Raw genomic sequence first — 18,897 nt, forward strand, 5'->3', positions numbered from 1 at the left:
CCACCGGCTTCCTGCCTCTAACCTTTTTGCACTGTGGTCAAAATAATTGGAGCTGTAAATCTTCAGTAACCTTGTGAACATTTACCGCACGTGATCATGTACGGCCACGCTTGATTTTAGGGTGATATTTTGTTTTAAATTATTTTTTAACATTCTTTTCTTGTTTTATAAAAAATATAAAATATATTATTTTAATATATTTTTAAATAAAAATCACTCAAACAACACCTATGCCATTCATTGAATAACTCTATACAAACAGGCAACGAAAGAGATTACTGTTTTTTTTTTAAATTGGTACGGGAAGATTCATGTCAATTTCTCGCTATATATCAAGAAGTATTGATGTGATTTTTGTATGGGCAGCAAAAGAAAATATGATTTCTAATAACTAATAAAGGGGATAAAATATAAATTTAGAATATCGATTAAATTCATTTTAATTTACATCAGTGACTCTTGATTCACCGTCTTGTTGAAATACATCGCATGGAATACAAATAAGCTATTTGAAGAACCAGATCAATCAATTATAGAACATTATTGCATTTAGCAGTGCTAGAAAACACAATTAATTTTTTTAACACGTAAATATCCCTTTCTTGTCTACATCTATATATACTTATTTTGTTTGCTTATTTTTAAAATCCATGATATTACTAAACAAGTTATAATATCTCCAAATTTATTTACAAACTATCTCCAATTTCATATCAACACTACTGCTGGACTCTAATAATCATTTCACAATCCACGCCTAGTTTTTTTTTTTTAATTATTATTATTGCTATTGATTTCGAGCTAAATGAAGTCTGGCATCCTTTAAATGCACGAATTCGATCACAAAGACAACAACGGTGACATGAAAGAAAAAGGCTAGATGGTCCCAAAACAGGCAAAGCCATGAAGTCTTTTCCATCACCCGTTTCCTATCATATCTTCTCAAGAAAGAGGAAATTAGAAAAAAAAAAAAAAAAAAAAACGTTTCTAGGGCAGGAAGTGGTTCAAGCGGTGGTATTATTAAAGCTACATCGGTAATATTATAGCATCATCATGTTCGTTGCTACATGGTATTACATGATTGGTTGATTATAATATTTATTTGGTGCGGATGTTAGATGGTGAAATCAGATAAGAGACCCAATGTATTTTGTGTACTTGTCGGCAAGGGTACGAGGTTTAAAAGGATGTTGAGTGACGTGGCCTCTCCTTCTCCTTTCGTACCAAAGCCCTAGCCTATACTAGTAACTTTTGGTCAAATCCTGGCTCTTATTTACCAAAACGCCCTCCCTGTCATTTTCGCTGCACGTTTTCTTAATTTCCAACCGCACACGTATAGATACACACTCGACATGAGCCGTCCGTTTGCTACTGTTAACATGCTGGGTGATAATGATGGCACTGCAAAGTAACATGTGCAGGCGAAGGCTAATTTCTCTCTGGAAGATGGTTTCACGAGGTTCGTGAGGAGAGAAAGAAGAGCGGCAGCAAGTAATTACTCATAATTACATCAAATCATTGCTATTAAACAGTGATCTGGTTAGACTTTTTGGTTGCCTGAGTGTAATCATTCAGATAGTTTCTGGTTCGGACGGGGCGAAAGACAGCCAGCATGATCGATATAGTGATTTTTAAAAAAGAAGAATAAAAAAGAGAGGGTGAATAATAAATATTTTCTTTTTGTAAAAATAGAAGGGTGTTAAGAAAGATAGCCTGAAGTCTGTAGACAGCCAGCATGTTAATGGTGATTCTCACAGTGTCTGGAAATGTATTGTCGAGGAGGATAACATCAAGGTGTATTGTACAAGAGAAAATTAAATTAAATTAAATTTAGTGATTGCTTCTGGGAATACCAATATAAAAATCAAGGTATTATCGATCATGGCTGGCATTAAAAAAAAATGTTTGTTTCAATTTAATTTCTTTTATGAGTACTGAGCTACTTTTCATGGCATTTTTCGTCGGTGAACAATGGTTCGGTGAATTTCAACCACCCACGGCAGGACATGTCAAGACTTGCGCAGCGTATTTTACCAGAGCATGAAAGAGCTAGAAATTAGTCTTAGCGAGCATTTGCTCCACGTGTTTTGGCATGAATACACAGCTGAATTTTTCCTCGTACAAAATATGAAAAAAACGAGGTCCTCCTGCTTTGCCTGATCTTCCGAGAAACAATTCACCGATGACGGTGCCTCCAATGGCGAAGTATTATTAGGAGATTCGAGCACGATTACTAGCTAGAGACAATGTGATACGAGAGACTTCGGTGGGGACTCTCCTTATCACAAACATAGCCACATATACCTCAACGTTGCTCTCAAGAATCCAAGATAATTTCTCGTAAATGATGAAAAATTTGTCTGCATTTTAATTATCTTCGATTTAAAACACGTGCGTGCCCTATTTTCTCATTTATTTTCTGCTTTCCCTGAAATCTAATTCGTTGAATTTTATTTGAAAATATAATTAATAGTAATTTCTAACTTACATATATTAATAGCAAACACATGCGTGCCCTATTTTCTCCTATATTTCTCTTGCAGATAATATCCACATCAATGGTTTCTAAGATTATCCCTATATTTTCAAGGATAGTTTATATATATACCAGACTTGTAGAATATTAATACCGATGAAAATAAAATTCTTTAGTTGATTTATAAGTTAAGACACGTATCATATCATCAATATAGAAACCCACGGGAAGTCAGCTGATGAATTGTCTTCGCACCCTAATTTCAAGAAATCTCAGATAGGTACTGCCGTATCTTTGACTCCCTTTTTTTTTGTTCTTCAGTTTTTCACCTTTTCTTGCTCATCACTTTTATTTTAGAATTAAAAATTCTTCGTCGGCGTTGAACAAGGCAACACGTAATTCAAGGTTCCGATCCCCTTAATTTCTCCTAGTTTATTTTATAATTGTATCAAACACCCATGATTTACACGATTAGACTGTCTTTTCCCTCATGGTAGAAGATGAGAAACGATCACATGAAATGAAATACCGTTTGATCACATGGAAAACGAGGTGATCATATATATATATATATATATAGTCAGTAGTTAAGCAGTGCACCAAAACTAAGCCGACCTTCACCAGATGCACTCAAACAAATGCCATTTATGCTAAAATCAGAGATGTACAAGCGATCACCTATTCGTACAACAAGCACCCCAATTCAACCAATCCCTTTAATCCAGAGTAACATTTTTCTGTCAAAAAGGAAAGCTACCAATCCCTTTGATCCGGTAGCGTTTTCTTCGATGCCTTTGGTCTTAAAATGTCTTTGTTTTTCTCAAGGACAGAGATTTAGAGTGTACAAAACAGAAACAGATGCTAAGTAGCATATCTCCTGGTAGATGATAAAATTAATTATTACCCTACAATCGATGAACTATGTTCTTCGACATTCTGTCAATCAAATTATCGACCATGACAGGACGTTTCCAGGCGTATCCGGATTTCACGATGTAGATGACCAATACCTTTGAAAGGGCACAAAAATAAGATCACTCTCTAACAACTTCGAATGTCATGGTACCCCCACTGTCTCCCACCCTAAAAAATGGATCTACTCTACTAGGTCTAGCACCAACTGGTTTGAGGTGGACCCGCAGGTCGAGCTGTCCCATAATTACGCTGAAAATATACGGGGAAGTACTGTTGAGAAGAAAGAGAAGAGGCACGCAATTCTCAAACTAGAATAATGCGTTCGAATGATGTATTCTGATAATGGTTCTAGTCACAAAGACTACTGGAGAACCAAATTCCTAGCGAGAAAACTCTTATTGCTTTCACTTTTTGAAGGAACATATCTTGTTCCATTCTGAGCAATGACTACCCTGGAAATGTCAGCAGCAAACTACCATTTAAGGAAATACTTTAATCCGGGATGTTCCAATGGGAATATTTTACAAATCAATTAGACCACAAACTGGATAATTTTTTTTATTATATGCTATAATAAACTAAACATTGTAACCTTTGAAAAGGCTACTTAGACATACACGTACCTCATGTTTAAGAAGACTGTCAGGAGTATTCTAGTAGTACCACTTGCTTTCATTGTGGTCAAACCGAGTGGCGTTTTTGGCAGGCAACGATTGATAGCTCCAAGGCCCAGGCTGCATCAGGCTACGTATTAGGTATTAGGTAATCGCCCTAGGGAGGAGTGCTTGAGGGTCTACAAAAACATCACTTTTTTTATTTCTTCCATTTTTGAAAAAAAGAGAACCAAAATGGCATGAAATATATACAGAACGAGAACGAGTTTTGGTTTCTGATTGTCCTCGCCTTAGATCTGATTGTCCTTTGCCTTAGATCCTGCTTAAAAGGAAGAAACGAATAAAAATGTAGGGTCAAGACGATGAATTAGATACCACTATTATGTTGGGTTCCCAAGTTTGTCCGCCAGTTTCTTTACTAGTGTGGTATTAGCATCGCATTTCCATTACAAACTCCATCACAATATCTCCTCGAATCTGCTGCCAGCAACAAGCTTTCTTTCAGTATCAGACGACCAAGCCTACCAAATTCGAAAAAATATCACGTTTACTGTCCTGGTCATCTAATAGCGTGTTTCACATTTATCTAATTAATCACCTTTCTTTCCGCTCTTTTTTTTTTTTTTTTTTGACTGGGGCGGTATATTTTACTACTAAAAACTTTGACTTGCGATATTAAAAAAAAAAAGATATTATCATTTTTTTATTAAAAAAATCAACAAATTTTTAATGGGGTTTTTTAAACTGATCACATCACTTGTCAATCCAAGATTTTAACCATGTCATAATGAATAAGCTCTCTTCTTTTTTCAAAACTAAATCTAATCTAAATCCCAAATTACTAAGTCATGAATCAACCCATTAAGCAAGGTCATTCTCCTCTTTTTTTTAAAAACCTAATCTAGCATAAATCTCAAGCCACCCAAGTCTTTTTTTTAGAACCTAGTCTAGCATAAATCTCAAGTCACCCAAGTCATGGGTCAACTCATTGAATGGGGTTTGGTTTTAAAACAGTTACCAAATCCCAAGATAATTTCTCTGTTCACTTTGTCAATAATCTGTATCTATGGGCTGGAGTGATAAAGCCCAAAATAACTGGGAGGCCACGCATAATTTAGTTAAATTGCATGCCCAGTTCCTGACCATTCGAGAAAAACAGGAGACGGGAAAAAAAAAATGTACTTAAAATCAAAACTCCACCAGAGTAAATCTATGGTTATAACGTTCTTTATCATTTACTGTGTCAGCAATACTGGGGCAGCCTACACCGTTCCCACAAGCTAGAAGCACGACCTGAAAATATTAGACACGACACGAGGCAAACTTTCACATGTACACAATGGACGCGACAGACATAACCAATTAGGAATATGCACACAATTTTAATTACAACCACACCCCGTATTTGTTTCAGAATGACCACACTGCAAGCATACATAAACAATTCTTTGTACAACTTCGTTCTGCATTCGACACACTCTGGACGACAAAACTTCAGATATCAACCTGCCGATTTATCAACAGAGGGAAACAGAATTCTTCCTGATACAAGCGATGGCTTCTGTACCTCGTGATTGAGAATGAATGCCAAGATTTGCAGTATCTTTCAGAATCGACTTCAAGGCATACTGCACCCTGATCAATCACAGCGAGATAATTGATGTTGATCTATATTTCCAAATAAAAAAAACCTGTAATTAATTTCTTCTGTTGTTAAAGATCCGTTTTTTCTGCAATCGGCTCCACTGCCTTGTCTAATAGAAGTACCAGCAAGTCAAACATTTCATTTCCTCCCAAAACAATCACCTTCTTCTGCCACGATAGAGTCCACTGCCTGAATGATGATAATACCCGTAACGTGACCCAGCACCTCTTCCTCTACTTCCTTCCCATGTGCTGCTGCGGCTGGTAACTCTGCTGCTACCACCTGGCATCCAATTCAGCGTCTGATTCCCCAACCCGTTATTCTCCTCCTCTTCTCTATCATTATACTCCAACACCAGTCTCTTGATGTCTCGTTTCTCTTCAAACTCAGCTGCTTCTTTCTGTTTTGTGCTCTGCACAAGAGAGCAATCCCTAGGAATGTACATCTGCTTTGTTTGTTGCTTATTCCCACGCTTCACAAGAACTTTCACCTGAACATCTTTGTTTCCTCCAGCTTCCTCATCCTCGTCACCACTTTCCCCTCCAGCCCCCCTTCCATGATGATCCCTAGGGGACCCCTCAAACAAGTTCATGGGTATCACCATATTTAATGCTGGCCGACCACGGAGTTCCTGCCTGCGTTGCTCCATGCTCTCCTGCACTTGCAATTGAAACAACAGGTGTTACGAGGTTACCCATTTAAGTTTCTGGCAATTATTGAAGCTCAATTCCAGAATCAATTATTTGCAATGGCAGCTATCAAAATTTCATCAGCAAAATTATGTAATTGGCCTCATTAAAACGTAGACACACAATACAAATTATAGACTACTTACCATCAGAAAGTTTAAGAATTGTTTCAAACCCCCCAAATATAATTTTTCATAAATGCATCTGGGAGTGTACAAGTGCCTATGTATATTGTATTCACTATTGAGAGAGAGGCACATGCAACTGTGAGCAAATAACAGCAATAAGTTGTATCTTGCCTGCATTACAGCCCTCAGCTCCTGCTCAAAACTAGCTACTTCATGAGGGTCCGCCTCTGCAAACTTTTGTCTGACGTGGACTTCGTCATCCCCATCAGAAGCAGGTCCACCCCCATCATCATCCTCATCTTCCGTGTCACACCTATCATCATGATTCTCTTCATCTAACTCTTCTTCATCATGTCCATCCTGGTCAATGGTGCCACTGCCTGAATCACTGTCACTGCCACCAATGTCATGCAATCCATTTTCCTCATTCCCATTTGTGGTTCTTTGTCCATTGGAAGATATGATACTGGAAGTAGACCTACTCAATCGTTTATCAATGTCAGAGTGCTTTTCACTATTGGCCTTGTCGGTGGAGACAATACGTTCATTCTCCTCGTGTTCTATAAGAGCAGCATTAACTTCTTCAATGGATGTATATCGTATCATATTTGGACGTAATTCCACAAATAAGTCCTGCAAACGCTTCAATGTATGAGCACAGTGCATTGAATAAACAGGTATGGTGAAGATATTTAAATCAACTTTATAAGCACATAGAAATAACTCCAAAAAACAAATAAAATTCATAACACAATTATGCAAGAAAAACTTCAATCAAACTATCAATGAAATAGAATGGAATAAAAAGACAATTCTCTTTCCAAGATCAAGCTGAAGTTCCTCGCAAAAATCTAATTAAAACTCTCTACAGTTGCATTTACAATTTAGAGATGATAGTCAATGTCCTAACCAAGTGGCACCTTGATTAACTAGCAGCCTTGCCTGATTAATTTCTAACCTGTTGTTTTGTTTCAGAGATTTTACATTCAAAGCCGAATACTTTCCTTTCTTTTCAATTAAAGCAGAAGTGAAAGAATTACGGTCAATGTTGATTCTTTCTCACTTAGTGTATTTTTCTAAAAGAAAGCATATCTAGGCATGTCTAATATTGCACAATTGCAAAAGCAAAGTTGAAAATTCATATTCGTACATAGGATGCAACTAGTTCTAAGTGCAAAGTCCCCTGAATAAAATGACGTGTATTTCTGTGATATAATGTTTTGTCACATTTTTCGAGTCTGTATCACTCTTATATTCAACAAGAATCCATATTATTATTTCTGTTCATTATATCTTAATGGCAGTCCCGACTAGTGTCGAATTAGAGCATACTGCACAAAGCATTCATGTTCCCTACCAGCACCACAAGTAAGAATATTCCTGTATTACTTATCGAGCAGCATCTCCTTAAACCAAAAGACATACTTCACCATTCCACAATATAGTAAAAGCAATTTAACAAATTCTAAACTCCAATCCTCTTACAGTAGACAGCCCTTACAGTTAATTAAGAAAGTGAGCGAGCATGACAAGATCTGTGCGACTGACCTGTAAGTCAAATTCAACATCAAGAGGTAGTGCACCTTTGCTGAGAATATACCTCTGAAAGTGTATTAGAAATCGATCAAGTTTCCTCTTAGAAGAACCTCGGTCAAAGTAGTGTCCACAAGTCTCCAGAAGAATGATAACCATCCTGATGCGGAAACAATCCTCTGGTGGATCTAGCACGTCTTGCTAGTAGCATGAACAATCAAAAGCGTATCATAAAGCAAGCGAATTATCATATAAGCAACAAAAACTAGAACATAAATTTCTCCACAATAAGGGATTAAAAAGAGAAGGCAGTATATTACCACTTGACACTGGTACCAGAAGTAATAAAATTTCAGATGCTTCATATATAAATGCTGTCAATTTCTCACCTGAAACTTTTTCTGAATCTGCAGTCTATAGCATATGATATGATTAATAACAAGTGGCGCAGATACATATGTTAATTCATTTGCATTTTGTGTGATTCCTAATAAACAACTGGTCAGATGATCAGTTGTCAGACAATAATGTGTATTTAAGTCATGTCTTTCATCAAAGATAAACCTTTAGGAATTATTCATGCATACGCTTGATCAGACATCCTCTTTTAAGGCCTTAGTTATATCTAACAATGAATTTATTACATTTCATACCTCCGGAGTGTCATGACCAAAGACAAGGATTAAGTTGAGAGTCTCAAAAATCACAGAAGAATCCACATGTTCATAATTGTATAGTTCCCCCAAGAATCGCATGTGGGCTATGCGCCTTTGCTGCATCCCATAGTCATTTAATTCAAGCCCAAGCCTAATCTCCTCCAAAACCTGAAAGCCAAAAGTAAACTGTCAAAGTTCCATTAAAAAGCCCACTACACACATTCATGTCCTCACATGTGCAAGCTTTGCATGTTAGACTGCATGCCAATATGCACATTGCCAAAGATACTGGAAAATGAGGATTCAGAACAATCCACATCTTCAAAACACCAATGACATGTGAGACGACAAATTTAGAAAGCTGTCCACAATTTAGTCAAGAGTGGAGACTGTAGAAAAAATTGTTCAAGGTCAAAGACTACTTGCTGATTCAGATGGGCTAAACTAAAGGTGGCACGAATAGCTAATAGTCAAGAAGTAATCAATAGAAAGAAAAAGCAAGAATCAAAGCAGAGAAAAGGCAGCAATTCAAATCAGGATGTCCCCAGTACCCTGTCAAGAAGGAATTTTAAGGAAAATGAGGGGAAAAGGATTGATTTTAGGGGGGAAGATTTTGGCAAAAGCATTTTTAAGGTGTCTCCCAATCACAATGCTCCGCTTGATCACATGATGAAGCATAAAAAATACAGTCTGATGACAATCAACCCAATAGAAGAAAAATGAAATCAATGGGACAAGGGTATCTACTAATACAAAAGTTACCCACTGTCTTTTTTAAATTGTAAGCAAGCAAGGATATAAGCATCTACTAGAACACCTGCCACCCATCTGTTGTAATATCTTTATTAAAAGTATCCCTAAAACCATTATGGCAAGTCATCTGTAACTAACCCATATTCAAAATCTCACTTCATTATGGCAATTCTGTTAGTTCTGTAACTAACCTAAATCTCAGAAAACAAGATTCTCTACCTGAGAAGCCAAAGCTCTCACTTCATTGAGAAAAATTGTTTCTGATAAACGTTCCACTCAGTGACTATCCATATTCAAAATTATTCTCCTTGTTACATATTTATTGGTCTTAAATTCTCAAAAACAAAACCAATAGAATTTAAATTTTTGTTTGTTATAACTAAAGAAAATCCATTTTATTTGGGGGTGGGGGGGGGTATTTTCCACAATAAAACATCTGAATGCTGCAGCTTGCAAATCATAAACTGCAATCAGAAAAAAATATAAAAAGCCAACTGGCCATCACAAAAAAATGGGAGAAAAGAAAATCACGATATTATCTTTTCTATCTTTTCAAGGAACAATAAAATATTAACAACTCAAATTTCCAACATGAAAGAAACAAACCTCGTCAACAACCGACACTGCAAATTCATCATGATAACAGCTCAAGCCAGCAGTGAGAGAAGCAATCAAGTGAATTTGACCATACTTCCCTTTATGAACCTTCATAAAGCATTTTAAAAGGTATGCCTCACATTCACTCCATGGTAATTTACGAAGTTGCCTGAGCACATGCTCAATAGAAGACTTGTCTAGATCGGAGAATAGTAATTTTCTGATATACTGCATAGAGAAAACATTGATTAAACATATCTAAAGTAAAAACAGTTGAAAAAATGGTGATGTAAAATGATCCACACCTGATACAAGGGAGGACGGACTTTAGACACTCGTGCAGACCTTTCAGGTGGTTTGCACAGATAGTAAGCATTTTCTACAAGGGTGCTATGCCGAGGATCCAAATTTTTGACATTTTTCAAGCGCATAAGTATCTCCAACATATTAGCCATGCGCACAGTAGTTTCAGGAGAACGATACAGAAAACGGCCACATGTCTCAAGAAGATTGCAAGCAACATCAATGTTATGGTGAGTGAAATCATCCAAACAAGCCTGTAGGAAACAAAAACATAGATGAAGCACATTGTCTAGCAAAATGAAACATGATGAAAGTGTCATCTCATATCCCAACAGACCATATACTAGTTTAAATTCATCTTCTGTCAAAATCAAATAGCAAAATGATATTAAAAAGAAAGAAAAAAGACGGTTCAAAAATTAACTGCATTTATTGTAATGTAAAAAATTTGCTACATTATGTATCATGTCCCTAGTTCTTCCTGTCTTCCTAAACCAAAAGGCATCAAAAGCAAATGGAAATTTTCATAGGAACTCCAGCAAGGTAAACAAGAAAAAAAAGGAAGACCCGTCTAAGCATAAACATTGATTTGGAGAAGTAACAGAACATACTGTTGCCAAGGGAAGAGGAAGATTGACAACATGGATTAATTTCCTGGGAATTGATAAAAAGAATGTCTTGCTTAAAGCAGAATTGTGCAGGAAGACTCTCGTAGCCAACCCATCTAGTTACAACAAAGGCTCAATAGGCAATAGAGTAGAAGCCAATTGAAAGAAAAACAATAAATGAGTAAGCCACTACACATACCTTCAAGCAACTAAAAACAGTGCTTGCTGGTGCAATTCTGAACTTGCATAGCTCTCCAATAAATCTAATATTTCTGATCTTCGTTTCAATGTTCATTTGGTCCTGTAGAAAATTTACAATTTGAAACTTCAATCATAATGTTTACAGATTGAAATTGAAAAGGCAAGTAAAAGAACATCAACAAGAATAACAAGCCATTCTTCAATGAAACACGTCAAAAACAGACCTTTTTATTGATTAAGAAATTGAACTCCTCCTCTAACATCTGTAAGAGCATGAAAGACACATCCTTCATGCAAGTTGAGAGAGTGGCAACCATGCGTGAGTAGTATGGTAGCAGTTCCAGAGATGTCCTGGGTACATTAAATAATGCCCTCACAAGCTTTTTCCGATTTGACTTCGAATTAAAATAACAAAACTCTACCTGAAACAGAATATTCACAAAAACAAACACAGCAATGAGATCTTTAGGGTAAAGGTGAATAGCTGAAAATACATAACGCACCAACTCAAGAAAAAAAAAAAGAAGAGGAAGAAGAAGAAAGAAGGCTACAGTCAATTGATCAATTAGGTCACGGCTGACGCAACCAGGGAGCCTCTGTAACAGAGCATCCAGATTAGTCCCTTCAAGACTTTTGAGTTTCTCCTTCTCATTTTCTCCTTTTCTCTCTGCATCTTTTTCCTTGCCTCTCTCTTTTTCAGGATCTTTTACTTTCTCTTTATCTTTCTCTTCCTTATCCTTTCCTTTCTCCGTACTTTTTCCCTCCTGCAAAATGCCAGACTCTGCAGTAACCTCTGCCATGTCTTGGGTGGATTGGCCTTGGTCTGATTCAGGCGCCAGCTCCTTAAAATAAATAGAGACAGCATTAAAAAGATAGTCATAAACTGCTTTCATGTTGAGGGTAGAAGTAACATGTTTCACAAAAGAACACCAAACCAACCCTGGAGAAGAACAAATACAACTCAAAATGCATATATTTTGAAGGAATTATCTGTTATTGATTGAAAGCGCTGGAATACATTTAAGTTTAGAAACAACAAGAAGCTCACTTCAGAGAAAAGGAGGGGGGGCGGAAAGGCCCACAAAAGGCTTTACTTGCATAAATCACAATAAAACAGATTTAACCACAAAGTAAGCCAGCTTTAATGAGAACTGCAAAATGATCACCATAATTCACAAGCTACTAATAAAAATTTACACAAAAGTTAGCACAAGTTCTTTACCATTTTTTTTCATAATTTCAAAGTTAAGTTGGGAACAACCAAAGCCCTAATAAAACATCTGAGTTTTAATTCCTTACACTTTGTTGATCTTGAGTCTTCACAGAATGATCATTCGCTTTGGATTCTGCCTCTCCCAATAACACTGCTGGAACAAATGCTCTAAAGGAACGCATAAAAATCCAACTTAAATTTCAAGCTAGCAAATTTTGTATATAAGATACCCAGAATCAAATTTAATAAGAAAATGCATCTGTAATGACTGACACCATTTTTTTTAACTGGATTGACAGATTGTCTTGCTACAGCAAACCTGAGATCCGGTAAGCATTCATAGAAGGCTCTAGTATCTTCATCATCCCACAAAGCTTCGAGGGCAGAAGAATCTTTCCCTGCAGCAGGCAATGAAATGTCTTCTCCACTAGTAAGCCTAGTTGTATGACCATCTTCTGGCATCACTGGAGGTTGCATATGAAGTGCTTCTGCTAAACTGATATAAAGAACTTACATGTCAATGGAAAAATCATGAAGACGTAATACCAGATGCAAGCTGAAGAGGCATTACTTTATAGCCTCCTCAGAAGTTGAAAGGTTGGCACACCAAGAGATTAGGCTCAAATAATACAAGCACCACTACATGCAACAAGGAAGAATCAACCAAAGCATTTACTATATGAGGGGCAGGGCACTTAATTGCAGGTACAAATTCACCAACTATCCCATGCATTTCATCAAATTTTATCAGCACCTAAATTCAACTCTAAAGCCCACCATAGCAATCACAGCAATTAGCCAATTCTCAGTCAGAAATCTTCTACTTAAAAGTGTCTGAAAGATTCTTGATAAATTAGTAATTAGCTTACAAGCTTTCTTGCAAGTTGAGATTGAAGAAAAGATTGAGGCTTGAACCAAAGCCAGAAGCAATAAAGAACTTTCAGGCAAGCATTTATAAATAAGAAACATGAACCATAGCCATCTTGTGTTGCTAAGTAAGTTAAGAAATTGACAAAAGAAAAATAAAAATGTCCACTCTGCACGCTGGTTTCAGCAGTTTCAAGTTTTGTACACCCCAGCAGTGGTTTTTCTCATCTTTGAACCCACTAAACTTCATTCATCAAGTTCTCATTGGCTTTACAAACTACCATTTAAAGTCCAGTTAAAGAGATTGTCTTTTGACATGTATTTCCAGAGTGGTGAATCATTTTCAATCAGAATTAAATTTTTTACTTGCATAATTCTGGCTAAAATCATCATTCATGAATTAAGACCATGTACAATAACAATGGTTGTGTTATTGAGAAGGTAAAAAAGTTATGGAATCAGAAAAGCAGACATGAAGATTGAGAAGGAATTCCAAAGGAAATATGGCATGGCATGGAGTCTGCTTGTCTAGTCACCCAGAATAAATACAAGAAGAAAAAGAAATCAGGAAGCAAACTTACGATGACACATTACGGTACAAATGGTCATAAGATTTTCGCAGCTTTTCATATGATGAAACATTTTCATCACTCAGCTCTCCTTTAGCATTCAAAATCTTTGCATTTTCATGCTCCATTTGACGAAGTGACTGTTAAGAGATAAAAATCTTACATTACTGGCATCTTTAATGATACAAATAAAATAAAATAAAAAAAGTATAAATGAAAAGAAACCAAGTTCCTCATTCAAACAAGAAGAGCCCAGCAAAATCAAGAATGAAAGGATGGATTAAAAGTAAAAAGCCAAAAGAAGTAACACTCTTACTGCATGATCTGACTGAAGTAGTTCAGCGACAGCATCATAGTATGTGTGGAAGGCCTTCCTGAAGATTTTCTTTTGATCTGTCGTGATGTTAAGGCCCTTAAAAAACTGCAGCAGAATTTCAGAATGTAAGATATAAACACAAACTTAAACAAGATTAACAGAGAAATTTTAAAGGACCTAAACACAACAAATAATGCAAATAGTGGATGTAAATGAGTTAGAAATTATCTAAAAAAGAGATGTTAAGCAAAACAAAGATAAACACAAACTAGAATGATATTGGCAATTTAATTTTAAGAACCTAGACACAACAAAAATGTGAAATAAAAGAAAATGAGGTAGAAATTATCACCAAAATAGAAGGTGCTAACAAGAGTAAGATCAAATCAGTATCATGAAACATATTTTTACAAATAACCAGGTTAGCCAGAAAGAATTAAACGTGAATGAATAAAAGAATAAGAAGCACCTCTTCATGAATTTCTTGTCCAGATAGTGGAAGTCCCAGAAAAACTCTTCCTTGTCGAGCAAAACTAGCAAGGAGAGTCAGATTTGTCTGGGTAGTATCTCTGTCCTTTAAGTGCTCTGCACTGGTAAGATCCTTAATAATATTGATGAAAACGCTGCTGTCTTCTGTAACTCCAACAAAGAAAAGTTCCAAAAGCAGCTTTAAGGTGCTTCGCTTCTTCATAGCCTTTGAGTTCTTGTCCACGTCCAAGTCTTCTCCAGATTTTACAGGAAAAAAGACTTTCAAGAGCCCTTGTACTAGGCTTGGCGAGAAGTCTTTGTATCGTTGATGAAGCAGTGAACAGATCTTTCCAAGAAAGCCATTTGTTAGAACAGTGCAGAAGGGCAAGCAAAATAATAAACATGCCATGCAGACTTCATGCAACAAGTTTAAAGAAAAATGCAGTTTCCAATACATAGAAAAAACTAGCAAGTTGCTGGATAGCTCTACATGTGACTTTGTTATTGTCCCTTGAGAACTTTACAAAGTCTGTTAGTTGAGAATAATTGCATACTAGACTCATCAAAATTTAAATGGCAATGAAAAGGAAAACAAAGGATTATGAGGAAACCATCAACTAATCCAGAAACTTGAAGCATTCAAGTTCAACTAATCCAGAAACTTGAAGCATTCAAAGAAATTTGCGAGGCACGGTAAAAACCTAATAAGATTAAATTGCACTTATTGCAGATTCAAAAAAAAAAAAGAAACAGAAACAGCACACTTCTGCAAAACTTGCAGTGAGCATTTGACTGTTCTATAACATATCACTTAAGATATTTTCATGATCTTAAGCCTGCAATAACCCAATATATAGTCACAAGAATTGAATGAATAAGCAATAGCTTGAAGACATTGTAATATGACAACCATTATCCAGTAACTAAAAAGGTGATCAAGGCATGAAGACACATGCGATTTGAAAAAAAAGAAGTTCTGCAGCTAGTGAATCATATCCACACATACACACCCAAAAAATTCAGTTTGTGACTTTGAAAGCTACCTGAACAGCTGCTTGTATGTCAGAAGTTCTAAGTTTCGCATCACAAATGGATGTTACAGCTTCACTGACAAATTTGCTAAGGTTCACATTTCGCAACTCTTCCATCAATCCTTCCCTCTGTTCCTCATTTATCTGCTTTAATTTTTTAATAACTGCTGTATTGCGCTTAATGCTGGAATCCAATGTCCTGAGAAATCCTGAGTCTGGTGACAGTGGTAAATTGTATCAATATCCCCTAATGCATTCTAGAATTAAGATAAAATTGCATCTTTTTGTTTGAAACATAGCAGCGTACAGTAAAAGACTTAAGATCACTTTCAAAGGACAAAAAATGGTGAATCCAACTAGAATCAAAAGCAATCACATATTCTTTTATCATAAACATGGCAGCTATATTTGAATTCTCAAAGACAAACCATTTTATAGTATCTAGAGAATATCGATCAAGCACGGAGAACATGGTGAATTGTCAAAGTCTCGCTAACATGTTTTAGAAAACCCAGCCATGAGAGAATTCTTTCCACCTCCAGTAAGAGTGCATGTATATGAAGGAATTTCAAAGAGAATTGACTTTCAAAAAGGATTCGTTAATTCAAGAATATCCATGACTGGAGTGAAAAGGGGAAGATTTTTGAGATATTTCATGTTTAAAACGAGAAAGCATAGGGATATTTCAAAAGTCTTCAATTAAATTCAGTCTATGCCGCTGTCATTTTTGAAATTCCATTTGTACGAAGCTGTTAGCTGCCCTTACCATCATTTCTTATGTCCTATAACGCCAGCGCAGAAGCACATACAACTGCAGTGCTGTTACCAGAGTCTTTAAAATAGCTATTGATGCTAAGAGAAAGGTGTTTTTCAAGAATTACTACCAAAAGCACAATGCTGCATCACCACTACTAACCATCCGCACCTTTATAGGATCAGTCATTATTAATCATCATTTGCATCGCAGTGATTATCATTACTGACATTGAAAAACCTTTCAGGAATATCACCACCTCTAACCATCCTTAGTTCTTACCCTTTTTACACCATCACTATAATTCTACCACCATTCCTCGATTTCTTGATTGATGGTTCTTTCTATAACCATCTCATGCAAGCAGCCCTAGATTAGAAGCACTGACCCATCTCCAACTGCATGAGCATGCCCACAATCTCCCACTTTGTCCTAGTATGGGAAGGTAATCCAGCATATTTCCCATCTTGATATTCTAAACAAAAACATCCACTCTCAGGATCCCACTATATAGTAGCGGTGATAACGAGAAAAATATCAAAGCACATCGAGCATAGGATTCAATCAGACACTATAGAACTCTACCAAATTTGACATGGTCAAACATTTCTTTTTTGGATAACCAGAAAAACACAACATAAAAACTTACATAGGCAATGCACCAGGTATTGCCGCCCGTTACATACAATAAAAACCAGTAAAATACTAAATCAACAAAAAAGATAAGAGTCATTTGCATGTATAAAAGATTCCTCAACACGTAGTGATCGTATATTCCCAGTTCAATTATCTAAAAAAGAGGAAGTGGGGAACAGACCAGACCTCCAGAAACGTGATTTTATTATCAGCCTTGAAAAAAAAACTTATTTTCCTGACTATTTTATTATCAGAAGTATTATCAGCCTGAGGCTTTTTGTTCATATTTTTATCACGCAAAAATCACTAAACAACCAACAAGCCATTATTTTATTTTTTTTACTGTTAAAAAAATTAGCAAAACAAGACAGTGGTAGTTGATCTTATCCATTTCAGTAACCAATAAACAGTTCAACAAAGCTAAGAAAATATCGTAACATAACCAACCAGGCCTTTCAGGGTTCAAATTGCTTTGACGAAGAGCAACTTTTGCCTCGATAGATTTCTTCATTTCCTCAAGTCGAGCAACAGCTTCCTGACAAACAAACAAAACAAATCATTGAAACAGCATTGCTTAAAATAACGACACAGAAAAGCAAATGATAACAATAAAAATAACTGCAACGAGCACTGCATATCCTAATTCATAACATCTAAAAACTAATTCAAATTCAACTTGAAAATCATAAACTAATATTTGTTAAGCAATAACTAACGTTACTCAGAAAATCTAAAGATCACACAAACAAGCACGCACATGCCCACGCGGATAAAAACAGTAAGTAATAAAATGAGAAAAAGCAATCGCACCTCGTCGTCTTCCTTTCTAGGAGTTTCACTTCCACCACGGCTCTCATCTTCATGGTGATCCATCTTTCTCTAATTCGAAACCTATAACTTATCACAAAAAACCCTAGCATAACAAATTGCAGAGTTTAATTCACCGATAAAACCCTAGAAATAGTACTAATAATCGGAAATTAAATGGAACATAGAGAATAAGAGAAACGCGACCTGCATTTTTCTCTTGAATCGTTGTTGCTTGTGTGGTTACATATAAGTATATAAAAATTTAGAGGAGATAGAGAGAGGTTAGGGTTTACCTGATCGGAGACTAAATCGGATAGTAACCGGGAAAGTAAAGGAATTTAGAGAGAGAGAGAGAGCGGGGCGGGGAGGGAAGGGAGAAGGCTATGCGCGGAGTCTGTTTGGGTCCGAGAAAAATAAAGTGTCCGAGAATGCATAATACTTGGCCAATACTTGAACTGAGGCCTAATACTTGGCCATTTTTCAGTTAAAGACATGTTAAAATATTTTTTAATTTTTAATATTAATATGTCAAACTAGTTTAAAAAAATATTTTTTTAAAAGATCTTTTCATTACACATTAAAAGAATATTTTTTATTTTTAAAATTAATTTTTAATATTAGCATTTAAAAATCCAAGTTAGGTGTAGAGGTTAATTAAACCATTCATTAGTAATGACTAATGATAATGATTAAGGAAGTGCTTGTATTCAAGTAGAAAATGCATTTTACAAAATTTAAAAAAATTACATGAAATTAATTTTTTTTTATTGTTTTGAAATTATTTTGATAAGTTGATATCAAGAATAATTTTAAAAAATATATATATATATTATTTTTATATATTTTAAAAAGAACACCTTAAAAAATAATAATATTACAATACCAAGTATTACTGAAATTTAAAAGGGTAAATCAAATTGTCATGACCCAACCCAGGATCGACCAGGTCCGAGGAATGGAATTTCTAAATTTCCATCTCAGTTCATCTGCTGTTACAGATTCAGTATTGCAAGGAAAATATCGTTCCAGGTTCGGACACAAAAATCATTCAAGGGCCAGATTCTATAGGCTCGGGAACTAGACACACAATACCATCACGCGGCCACAGTCCAGTC

The 18,897-nt window shown here is 35.9% G+C and overlaps 1 protein-coding gene across 2 annotated transcripts; it reads right to left on the bottom strand.

Moving 5' to 3' along the window:
• Positions 1 to 5,206: 5,206 nt before the first annotated feature.
• Positions 5,207 to 18,222, bottom strand: LOC105127436 (regulator of nonsense transcripts UPF2-like). Of its 2 annotated transcripts, none has more exons than XM_011028730.1 (18): positions 18,076 to 18,222; positions 17,783 to 17,885; positions 17,420 to 17,507; positions 15,595 to 15,797; positions 14,553 to 14,897; positions 14,084 to 14,188; positions 13,780 to 13,907; positions 12,651 to 12,827; positions 12,418 to 12,499; positions 11,670 to 11,960; positions 11,343 to 11,540; positions 11,117 to 11,218; positions 10,312 to 10,563; positions 10,016 to 10,234; positions 8,654 to 8,824; positions 8,016 to 8,201; positions 6,639 to 7,100; positions 5,207 to 6,305 (listed from the first exon to the last, which is right to left on the bottom strand). In XM_011028730.1, the coding sequence occupies exons 2-18, from the start codon at positions 17,843 to 17,845 to the stop codon at positions 5,808 to 5,810; spliced, it is 3,570 nt and encodes a 1,189-aa protein (XP_011027032.1). In that variant the 5' UTR covers positions 17,846 to 17,885; positions 18,076 to 18,222; the 3' UTR covers positions 5,207 to 5,807. The 2 variants fall into 2 exon arrangements, with proteins under 2 accessions (XP_011027032.1, XP_011027031.1); XM_011028729.1 differs by having other exon boundaries at positions 17,987 to 18,222.
• Positions 18,223 to 18,897: the final 675 nt, after the last annotated feature.

This window comes from Populus euphratica, unplaced genomic scaffold, assembly GCF_000495115.2.
Source record: "Populus euphratica unplaced genomic scaffold, PopEup_1.0 scaffold13.1, whole genome shotgun sequence".
NCBI lineage: Eukaryota > Viridiplantae > Streptophyta > Magnoliopsida > Malpighiales > Salicaceae > Populus > Populus euphratica.

Bases quoted from the DNA above. Each gene is read 5' to 3' on its own strand.
- LOC105127436 (XM_011028730.1), bottom strand. From the start codon at position 17,845: ATGGATCACCATGAAGATGAGAGCCGTGGTGGAAGTGAAACTCCTAGA. The intron at 13,908-14,083 runs GTAAGAGTGTTA...ATCTCTTAACAG, and splicing joins TACTTCAGTCAGATCATGCA to TCACTTCGTCAAATGGAGCA. The intron at 8,202-8,653 runs GTATGAAATGTA...TCATGCTACTAG, and splicing joins TTGGTCATGACACTCCGGAG to CAAGACGTGCTAGATCCACC.